Below are 11910 nucleotides of genomic sequence, written 5' to 3' on the forward strand. Positions count from 1 at the left end.
TTAATTGTAGGAAGTCATTTTATTGTTGAAATAAACGACTTATTTACAGAGATAGTTACTTTACAGTTTTCCAAAGCAGACATAATTCTTCTCAGAATAAAGTATTAAAACAGTGACAGATTTAGCACTGTCTAAATGCAGTTTATTCCAAAAAGAAATCTACAGCAATCATTAAACTAAATCATACCAATCACACAGTAAAATGCTGTCCTTTGCAACTACAACAGTATAAAAAGACTGTATATCTGTCATGATCTAGGGGATTAAGCATCAGCTATACCTCTTTCTTCTTGAGTATTAGTGGACCTACATTATCTCCTGTTAATTCATTGTGCTTGTTGTGGGAGCCATCACAGACGGGGAACTGGAAGAAAACATACATGAGGAATTAGTATAACTCGACAGCAATTGCATGGTGATTTTTATACTATGCCAAGAGCATGTCAATAATGTTGCTAGTTCCACCTACTATGTCCTATTTCAACATCAAACTCACTGTCACCTGTTAGGACACGTTACTAAGAAAAAAAAACCAAACTGCTAACTGGTAACTAAGTTTGTGAGGTCCTAAAATTACTGTTCTAGACACAAAGTTAGGGACAAAGCCTTTACCTTGAAAGAACAGCAAGCAAAGCACCCATCACAGCCACAAATGCTTTAACGTTTATTGTGGAACTAGTAACAGTGCTCTTAAGAGATTTAATCCTTTGCAACCACAAAGTACTGCTTTAAGGAAAACTGAAATACTTTGCTGAATTGATTGTTCTGAAGGGAGAATAGTTGAGAGGCTTTCTTAGGTCCAGGGCAGACTTTTTTTGTTAGAACAGAAGTGCATTCAGAGCAAAAAGGACGTTCAAAAGAAATTGAGGGTAGATGAAAAATATCCATGTACATCTAGTTGGTTTGGGGGATACAGACTATCCAAACCAGTCATCTACTGGCTGCTCTGGATCAGGTGGGGATATGCTCTCCCTCACCAGTACAGGTCCAGCTTCACTTTCATTACAATACGAACAACTTTCTAAGCATTGTTTTGGCAAAATAGTTATGCTCTAATTAGTTGCAATGTATTTCCAAATATCAAACAAGGCTTGCTTGGTTTTAATCTGCTCACAGGTGGTCACTCTAAGTTTTTCTAGAAAAACACCACTCTGTTTCTTAAAAGTTTACCCAGTTTCTTTCTGCATGTAGACACATTTACAGTGGAGAAAAATAAGAACTGTGCTATTCTCAAAAAAACAGGAACATGCTCCACTTCCAGAGAAAAGCAACAGGTCAACACGTAACAATTTAGCAACAAAGCACTGATAAAAACATGCAAGTTGCAATCTTTAATCCTACAGTAGCACAAAGTTGTCTTACCGTCTTGGAACGCCAACACCTGCAGTAAGCTTTAGTGAGGCACAGATCTTCAATGTTTATTTCATTCACTACTTTTGGATTTTCCTTCTGTATCTTGAGGTTAATCAAGCTATCCTTTTGCTGTTTCTTCTTGGGGAGGAATGGACGAACAGCGAGGTAACCGAGCAAGGCCAGCACACCCAGGAAAGGCAATAACCGCAGCCATTCTGAAACTAAAGAGAGGTGGAATTTGGATTGGTTCTTGATACCACTTCAGTATGGTGCAGCATCAGCTACCCTGAAATTACGTCAGCTTATGGTAAGGGATGGTGTTGCTCAGTCAGCAAGGTTCTGAGGGCAAACAAGACTGTGGGTAAACCTTCAGAAGAAAGGTGGCCAAGATTAAAATGTGGGGTTTACTGGAGCCAAGGTAAAAGTTTGACTCCCAGAACGTCATCTGAATTTCAGTTTCAACACTCTAGAAGATGACTCAATGGAAGAGAATAAATCCAAACCAAATAAAAGAGGTACTGAAATGAGGAACCCTAAAATTACAGGGTTTCTGCTCACCTGAGGTAAACCTGCACTGTGAACTAGCAAACTGGGCACAATTACGTGCAGTGCTGGTATCTTAACGTTCTGTATACGAAGAACTATTCAGTGTGTTTTACAATTCCTTTTCTAATTACTTATTTCAGATTTTTAGCTTCTTGAAGTTTTATTTGTTCCAAGTTTTTTTAGAAACTCTTGGTAGAAATTATACAGATTATTAGATACACACTAGCAAAACTTTCACCAGTCTTTTTGGTTCTGTTTTTCAGAGCTCTGTTTGCTCGGGGATCTGCACCTAGTTTCTACAATACACAAAGTAGCAGAGAGTCCTGAGATCAGGTAAGTCAAGCCACAGAAAATTGCTCTTTACCAAACTGAGGAACTTCTTTCAAGTACAGGTAAATATCCTCTGCAGACTGAGCTGCCTTGCTACATTGTTATAAATCATCTAGACATACTGGTGAGAGAAAGACTTCCTGGACTTTTTAAGAAATTCATCGGCACCTGACATAAGATATATCTATCTGTAAGGTGGATCCACTTTTCCAGGAAAACATACTGTGACAATAGCCTAGTGTAATTTAAGTATCATGGCACAATAAAGGAGAGACCATTTTTCTAAACGTATGGAGAATATATTAAATTAAACACTCACATAGAAATTGAAGAGAGTTTAAAAATATTTTCAAATGAGAAATGAAGTGTAATGAGCTGGAGCACAAATAGCTGCACAAGCACTTTGTAAGACAAGACACTGTAATCAAGTTCCTCTTTTAAATGATTTAGGATCAGAATATAAAAAAAATTTTGTCCTACATTTTGCTTTTTGAGATTAAGATGTACAAGCAAGGAAATGCAATAGAGCAGGAAAGGATGCTAGGTAGATTGTAGCTCTCAGAAATTACATTTTTCTGTACAGGTTGATTTTATTTGTAATAATAGAGCACACGTCCATGCTAATACTTTTCCAGTTAGAACACAGTGGCTTTTTCTTAATAATATTAATTTTCTGGAAGTATACCATGTGAGGAGAATTCTTTGTGGGACTACTTTTGTGTTCTCCGAGCTTTCCATAGCCTTTGAAGTGAAAACCACACTTACTGCATTTTTCTGGGAACATGCCACAACTGTATAAATGCTGAAGGCACTGCAAGAGCTTTCAGTAGTCTTTCCACACCTGCACCAGTCCCTATGCACAACATCTGACAAAATTTGCTAAGAGTCACTGCACTAGACTAATCTCTGTTGCTCTTTTCTCAGTTACCCCAAGAAGCTGTAAGCCCTAAATTATGACAGTTATCACTGAGATACTTGTATGTTTTCAATTAGACAGAATACTGAGTTTCCTGGACAGCAGTGCCTGTTTGTCTTTTCTATCATTACTGTTCCAAAACACTCTATCGATAGGAATTCAAATGCACTTTCTGACCTTACATAAAGGACTGACTTGGAACGTACTTTGGAAGAGAGGAAAAATATTTGGTCACTGGAAAAAATTCCAAATTGAGTCTAACCTGACCATTGACAAAGACGTGGATCTCTACAAAGCTACTCTGAACTCCAAGACAGAAGTGCCAACAGGTACACCATAACCAGAAGCAGGGCATGTATCAAGTGTGTGATGAATACAAGTGTGTGATGAATACAGCTGGGCTAAGATGGACACACAAAAAGGAAAAGTCTCATATCAGAATTAAACACTGTTAAAAGAGACCAGCAACTAAACAACAAGTGACATGTCAATACAGCTTGAAACTCCCTCATATGAACAAAACAAAAAAAAAAAAAAAGAGAAATTGGAACAGTAGTCATGCCTATGGGAAACTCATAACCAGCTGGGTTCATCCAGATGAAACAGGAACACAATAGCTGTAGCCTCTGAAAAAAGAAATTAGAAACAAAGAGGAATAGGAGGTACAAGAATATTACATACCATGGTTATTATTTAATATTTGTATCATGCTAACTGTTGTTTTGTCCTCACTAGCCAATGATTTCTCTATGTATTTCTGATCTGGGAGTGTCTGAAAAGCCTGCAATTACACCAATGCGCACACTAATCATAAACTGACTTGTTATTGCCAAAAGACTGCCAGAAGCTTGTACTTTTAGATTGAAAAATCAACATGACCATGTTTCTAGGGCAAGAGAGACAACATACTGTCACAAAGTAAAAAAAGTCACAGATCTCTGGACTGAGTGAGCAGGGATGGGAGAAAAGCTTCACCCCAACTAATGTAATGGTATCTTCCTACAACTGTAAGCTGCTCTGTGTTTTTGAAGCCATTCATCCCTTCCTGAAGCAGATGTAAGGCAATTCACAAGCCTGTTTATCTTCACAGCTGGTAACTCAGAATTCAGCAATTACACTGATTCTGGAAATTCTTTATCAATTCTGCTAAATGGGAAGAGGCCATCTTTGGAGCCAGAAATGGAAAGCAGAGTATTGAAAAGGTTAGTCTTCAAACTTGACTTACTTTCCAGCACTTTGGGGTTGGTCTCCGTCTAACGTATCAGGAACATCACTGAAACAGGAATGCCCAGAGAATTCTGGACAACAGGCCAGAGTTACATTTTTGAGGAGAGGTTATCTTAACATTTACTCTAACAGTAACAAGTCCAAACAAATAAGAAACACACACTGAACAGAAAAGGACAGGCTAGCCACTGACAGTTGTCTTTCCCAACCACTCCTTTATTATATTTCACTTTGATTTATGTTTTAGCTAATTTATGTGGAAATGACCCTATACAGACCCCAAAGCAGCTTCTTACAGTAACAGCTCAACTGCAGGTCAAAACTTTAACAAGTATTAGCTACCAGTCATAATGAAGACTGGAATTGTGATGGCATGTTCTCTAAACTGATTAAATTCTTAATGCAAATTCAAATTACTTAATTATATTCTCTTCAGAACTAATCAGCAGTTCTACTCAAACAGTTTTCTGTTGATTGCTTGGGTCTCTTAAGGATGTTGTCATTGCTACACAAGCTAAACACAAAAGACTTCACACACCACTTTAGTATGTCTATTAGCTTATGCAGCAGGTCTCAAGGTAGAGAGGTGACAGTCCTTTTAGCGACATAGCACACTTTAAATTAAAAGCGGAAGCTATGGGTACGTCAGCAAGCCACTCTGCAAATGACAACTTCATGATTCAAATGGGTTCTGAAGACCCTGTTATAATGGTATCATCCTTCTTTCCCCTTAGTACCTTAAAAGATGATCCACAAAATTGTCCTCTTCCTGCCTGGCAGCTCTTTACATTAAAAATCTCTCTTAACATGTAGGCCAAGTATAAGACAGCCCACACAGGACTGTATCCTGTTTATGGAAAGAAGACTAGTACCTAGATTCTTCCATAAACCTTGACATTCTGACCACATGCTATTTTGAGGTGAATGTCTATGCTGTTCTAATAACGTACCAGGGTAAAAAGCAACACCAGCATGAGACAACACTGCTCATTTCAGCAAACTTGAGAAGGGAAGGGTAAAGCAGCTATGACAAGAAACTGCAAGAGGCTTCTGAGCAGCAACAGCGCGACCATTTAGATATCCACTTTCAAACTCAAGGTCAAACACCCTTTCCTTCCTCCCTCACTGGTTTTACCTTCAGGAGTTTTGCACTGGATGTTAACAGTGTTCCTCTCCCCAAGCAAACAGTTTTCAATTGTGATTTGGTGAGGTCATGACAGACAATGGGTGTCTCGAGATTTTTAATCAGCACACTACAGATTCTCCCCAATACTTTTGGTCTGTTTTTTCTACAACTGATGCACTAGAGAACCAAAGCTGCATCTGCCAGGAAGCTAATGAAGGTTCACAGAAGCAATAAAAGAGCTTACAAGCAATACACTGCGCTGTTCCAGATTTGGGTTCTGGCCTCCCTTTGCGAACAAGGTCTACGCTAGCAAGTGTTTATAGTGCTTGTCCCTGATTAAGTTCAGTAGATGCCAGCAAAGGACAAATGCTAATGCACTTTGAATGTTTTAAGATTAATATTATTTCTTACCTTCCAAAGAGAAGCAAAGAAAAATGCTTGACATGTTTGATATGTCATTTGCCAAAGAATATCCTCCTCTGTATTTGTAGTAGTAGTAAACACAAAAGACAATATTAATCTCATCTTCTCTATTGTCTAATAGTCTTTCACTAATCTTAATTCAATAGATGTGATCCTGTAAACTGCTGCTGCAAAACAACTCCCAGAACTGGGAATCCTCTGCTCTTAGAGGCTTGTGACTTTAGGACAGAACAAGCTAAGACCAAACCAACAATACAAAAGAGGCAGCACTTGCTGAAAGAATCCCGTTTTCTCAGATGAAATTTTAAACTGCCAGCAGCTCTGAGTACACCTAAGTACAAAAGTCTTTAATGACCAATGAGGTTTCAATGACTTTCAATAACTTTTAAGCACTAAGAGAGGATATTTTTTTTTATTTAGGTGCCTAGGATGTGATATCCTATGATTTCATTTTGAAAAGCCTCACCATGTTGCATTTACCCTATGCCATAATTTTAAGAACCTAATTTTTCCTCAATTTTCATTCATATCCACCTTAAGAGGAAGATAAATGACAGCAGATATTAGATATTATCTGAGTGTTGAAAAAAATGAGAAGTGTCAAAATGTTGCCTCTGTAGGTAGGTATTTTTAATTGTACCTCTCCTTCCCTTGAGTGTTTTGCACAAGAGCAGTCAAAGAAATCACTAAGGACTAGAGGCAGTGGATTTTTTCAGGTACACTCATTAAATCCTACCAGGTCTCAAAGCAATTTCTGACATGGTTTCTTCTTTTACCTTTGTTTCATATGTTTGGGACTGATATTTCAAGATGTTTGGTCTCCACTTAAGGTTTCAGTGGAGCTTACACTAAGCTTAACAATTTTTTAACTACAACTCATAGTTAAAAGAGCAATAACTTAAGTAAGAAACTGCCAAATTCTAGGAATATGAGAGGGTGCACTGTTATGTAGCTTATTATATCTCACTCCTCCTAACTTTGTAGCAGCTGAATTTCTCTATTCAGTAAATATACTTGACAACATTTTCAGATGAGAGTAGTTGTGGAGAAAGAAGAACGGTTCATGTAAAATGTCTCTACTTGTCGTGGGAAAGATAATGGGATTTTAAGTTTCAAAGCAGCATAAACATGCTGGGAAATAAAGTACTCAAACCTCGTTTAAATAAATTATGCCTGTTCTAAATTAAATAATTCTCCAGCACTATTAAAATAACATAGCTTAGTGCTGCAAGGTAAACATCTAAGACTGATCCCGCCCTTTGAAGACTTTTTCTGTTTCCAGAGAGTTTGTTATAACATTCCTCTTACTTATGATCATGAAACTCATCTTGTCATTTGACACTACTTGAGGTTCTGCCTGTATTATCCCAGATGAGCCTGTGCTCAGATAGTTCCAGTTTGCAAAGCACTGAAATGCACTAAACACCTAAAGAATTTGCTGGGATTTAGTTTTCTTTCTTGTTCACTCCATGATAGGGTTATGATTAATTAACGGGTATTTTTAGTCTCTCGCCTAGAAAATGCTTCCAAAAAATGATTAGATAAAAAAACCCTAATTTTGTGTCTGTAGCAGGCTCCCAGAAACAGATTTATTTTTGTTTTGATCAGTACAGACGTTCCTATAACCTTCACCTTGAAGAGAGTGTTTTAGGCCTTCAGCCCAAATCCCATTTTCTGTGTGTGCATGGCCTGAGACTTGCTGCACAAAGAGGAATTTTAAATACAGTGCAAACGAGTGGGGCTGAGAAGCCTGGTGGATTTTAATCTATCAATACATTTTACTCTATCATTATTCACCTCACAGGACACCTTAAACACTTCAACAGCAACTAACGTTTGGGGTTCCCCCCACCTTTAACACATAGAATCATAGAATCATTTTGGTTGGAAGAGACCCTCAGGATCATCGAGTCCAACCATAACCGAACTCCAGCACTAAACCATGTCCCTGAGAACCTTGTCTAAATGCCTTTTAAACCCCTCCAGGGACAGTGGCTCCAACACTGCCGTGGGCAGCCTGTTCCAATGCCTGACCAACGCAGCCAAAAAGGCCAATAGCATCCTGGCTTGTGTCAGGAACAGTGTGGCCAGCAGGACTAGAGAAGTGATTGTTCCACTGTACTCGGCACTGGTGAAGCCCCATCTTGAATCCTGGGGTCAGTTTTGGGCCCCTCACCACACGAAGGACACTGAGGTGCTGGAGAGAGTGCAGAGGAGGGAACGGAGCCGGTGAGGGGCTGGAGCACAAGTGTGATGAGGAGCGGCTGAGGGAGCTGGGGCTGTTCAGCCTGAGAACAGGAGCTGAGGGGAGACCTGATCGCTGTCTGCAACTGCCTGAAAGGAGGTTGGAGCATGGAGGGGTTGGGCTCTTCTCCCAAGTAGTAAGTGATGGGACAAGAGGAAATGGCCTCAAGTTGCGCCAGGAGAGGTTTAGATTGGGTATTAGGAAAAAATTCTTCCGGGACAATGTGAGTGAAGCCCGGGGTGGAGGCGGCAGGCCCGGGGGATGTGCCGGAGCCCGGCCCGGCCCCACCGCGCCCCTCACGCCATCCGCGGGACGGGAACGGGGTCACGGCCGCGGGGACCCCCCGTTTCCCTCACCCCGCTCCCCTCACCTACCTGTGAGGCGGATAAAGCCACCGACGCTCTCAGGCAGCGGCAGGCGCTTGAGGTACGCGGGCAGCTGGACCTTGACGATGCGGGCCAGGCTCTCCAGCACCATGGCGGCGGCTACGGCCGGGAGAGAAGGACAGAAGAAAACTCCCCGCCACCGCGGAGCCCCGCGCGCTCCCTCAGGCTACTCCCGCCGCGCACGCGCCGCGGGGCGGGGCGACGCCGGTGCCGCGCACGCGCTCAGAGGCGCAGCCCGTTTCCCTCCGCTCGGGCCGCGCTTCCCGCGGGAGCCCAGAGGGGGGCGCCGCCGCCGGCCGGCACAGGCGGGAGGGAGCGGTGTCGCCAGCAGGGGGGGAGTGCGGCTTCAATAGCGATTTACAGGCTGTGTGTGACATGTCCTCAGCCTGTCGTGTTAAAGTTGTTTTTCATATGGACAGTTTTAACAATATTGAGGTAAAAGCCCTGGTGAGACCACACCTGGAATATTGTGCCCAGTTCTGGGCCCCTCAGTTCCAGGAGAACAGGGAACTGCTGGAGAGAGTCCAGCGAAGAGCAACAAAGATGCTGAAGGGAGTGGAGCATCATTCGTGTGAGGAAAGGCTGAGGGAGCTGGGGCTCTGGAGCTGGACAAGAGGAGACTGAAAGGTGACCTCATTAATGTTTATAAATATGTAAAGGGTGAGTGTCAGGAGGATGGAGCCAGGCTCTTCTCGGTGACAACCAATGATAGGACAAGGGGTAATGGGTACAAACTGGAACACAAGAGGTTCCACTTAAATATGAGAGCAAACTTCTTCTCAGTGAGGGTGGCAGAGCCTGGCCCAGGCTGCCCAGGGGGTTGTGGAGTCTCCTTCTGTGCAGACATTCCAACCCGCCTGGACACCTTCCTGTGTAACCTCATCTGGGTGTTCCTGCTCCATGGGGGGATTGCACTGGATGAGCTTTCCAGGTCCCTTCCAAACCCTGACATTCTGTGATTCTGTGATGTTTTTCATATAGATCATAATTTTTCTGAGGTGGGATAATGTCAGTGCTGAGAGGTTTAATATTGCAGGGAGAGGCCCTTATGCCTCATGTTCGGCAATGGCTTACACAGAACAAGCTGTATCTCAAGTGCATTATTTAATTTTCTTTCATTTTTGTGTCAAGGAGACTGGTCATTTTGGCATAGGAAATTACCCCTTTGTAGCCAGGTGAAAGAATGGGAAATAGGCAGCTATTCCAGGTCAATGTAGACAATCCTGCCAGACCTGAAAATTCCTGCATCGTGCCTTGGTCACAAGTCCGACACCATTTGGTTCAAGATGCTTTGCTACCATGAGTGAATCAACCAAGTGCTAACATTGTCTAGGACATAGCATGAGCATTTCAGGAAAGCTGAAGCAGTGCAATCCTTCTAGACGATGCATCTCCTTCCTTATGTGGTCTTGACAGGAGCACAGTTCTCTTTCTTCTCTCGGTGTATGGAAACCACACCATGTCTGCCCATATCAGCTCTGCACTTTTCTTGCCAGCCCAGAATTGGTAATTAAAAAGTTTTGGGGTAAGTCAATAGGGTTAAGCAAAGCAATGAAAGAGGAATTATTGCATTTCTTGAGTCAGATGAACTCACTGGGCTGTCTTTGGCTGAATCTACTCAGCAGTCATGTTTGCCTTGTATTGAGTGCTAGATCTATTCCCCTAGTTTGGATTAATGATCGATTCAGGATAATCTTAACAAAAAGTTTAAATCACTATAAAGACTCAAGGCAAAAAAACCCAAATACTGGAAGCAAGGTTCAAGACAAACAAATCCAGCTTGTTCTGCTTGTGGCCTGAATATTACTTTACCTGTGACCCTACGTTAACATTTCCTGATGAATCATCTTCTTCAGCTAGTGAGAATATTCCTGTGATCTCAGAGTATCTTAGTTCACCGCCTCACCTAAGTTTATCCTTGTAATGACCACGTCTGATGTCCTAAAATGATTCCTTCTTGTGTAGGCAAATGCCTGCTATTAGACAAGATAATGAAAGAGCAAAACGCTTGATTATTCTGTAAAGATTACAAATCAGATGTCATGATGTAACCTTGTTTGTGGAACTTTATGAGGGAAGAATACTTAAGGCTGAAGATACATAAGGCAAATCTTCCAGCCCTGAATCAAACAACTTCACATTGAAGCTGAGAGCCTCTGTCCTTTCCTCCTCCTCCCTTTCTTCTGCTCTTCCAGCCTTCTCTAGATGCTGGCTGTGATACTGGGAACACAGCTGACGTTTCACTGCAGCTCCTGTGTCCTGCTGTGCTGCCTTTGATCAGCGCTCCACTCAGCACACTGCTAGAAAATCTGCACATGTTGCAGAGAGGAACCATTCTCACCACGTCTTGCCTGTCGGCGTGGGTGTCAGTTGACATGAGTGATGAACGGTTTTGGTATATGAAAGGCTGAAGTCATAGATTATGGAAAAAACTATAAAGAAGATGAAGCCCGAATGAGATAATTAACTGAAGGGGAGGCAAAAAGATGGTTTTTAGAAATCCAGTTTGAACTGGGGCTCAGGAGACGCGTGTTCACTCTCCAACTTGGCTGCAGACTTCCTATTTGACTTAAGGGGAAAAATGTGAGCTTGCAGGCTTGCTCAGTCCTGCAGAGGAGAACGGGGTTTTACGCAGTATTCTATCTTCAGGGACCGTGTTACGAGGTCAGAACTTAAAATCAGTCAACATCAGATTTACCAGGCAGTTGTCTTCCTTCTGTTACAACATGTTTAACACCCTGTGTGGATGTTCTTATTCTACAGGCAGATTGCTTCTTCAGGATTTTATCAGCATCCTTTTTGACCTTGCTTCAAATTTAAGTGCTGTTGGATAGCTGGAAAAATTTCTGTCTTTTTGGGGGAGAGGAATACGCAACAAGTTGTTCTTGCATATTTAGCTTCTGTTAACTGAACGGTTAAAAAGTAAAGACTGCTTCTGCTTGTGCATTTCATGCTGAATTTGGCCACTGAAACTCTGCTATTGGGTAGGATTTATAGACTTGCTGTAATAAACATAACAGCAGAAAATGCCCAAACATAGATGCTTGAACAGAACTTAGGTCACTGATACTGAAATACAGCTATTGTTTTCAGCAGTAGGTATCCTCTATCATCGGGATTTTTCACGTAGCAAGAACATTACAGATAAGATGGAGCTTGAAGCCCACATGAAGAGATCTACATAGTTAGCGCTAGCTCAGGTCTTTCACATGAAATTCTCAAAACAGAGCCTAAAAGAGAACCAACCCAATTAGCTCACTACTATGCATGCTTTGAGGAGAATGGTAGAAGAGTTTGTGGTGCAGATGCAGATCATGTTTGGCGGAGCTTATTCTGCCAAGCATAATGTCACTAGAAC

At 41.8% G+C, this 11910-nt stretch overlaps 1 protein-coding gene across 1 annotated transcript; it reads right to left on the reverse strand.

Moving 5' to 3' along the window:
• Positions 1–8772, reverse strand: CISD2 (CDGSH iron sulfur domain 2). The gene is made up of 3 exons (XM_013371478.3): positions 8541–8772; positions 1363–1574; positions 1–364 (listed from the first exon to the last, which is right to left on the reverse strand). Exons 1-3 carry the CDS (start codon positions 8641–8643, stop codon positions 275–277), a joined length of 405 nt encoding a protein of 134 aa, XP_013226932.2. The 5' UTR covers positions 8644–8772; the 3' UTR covers positions 1–274.
• Positions 8773–11910: the final 3138 nt, after the last annotated feature.

The sequence above is a fragment of the Columba livia genome, chromosome 4 (assembly GCF_036013475.1).
Source record: "Columba livia isolate bColLiv1 breed racing homer chromosome 4, bColLiv1.pat.W.v2, whole genome shotgun sequence".
NCBI classification, from domain to species: domain Eukaryota; kingdom Metazoa; phylum Chordata; class Aves; order Columbiformes; family Columbidae; genus Columba; species Columba livia.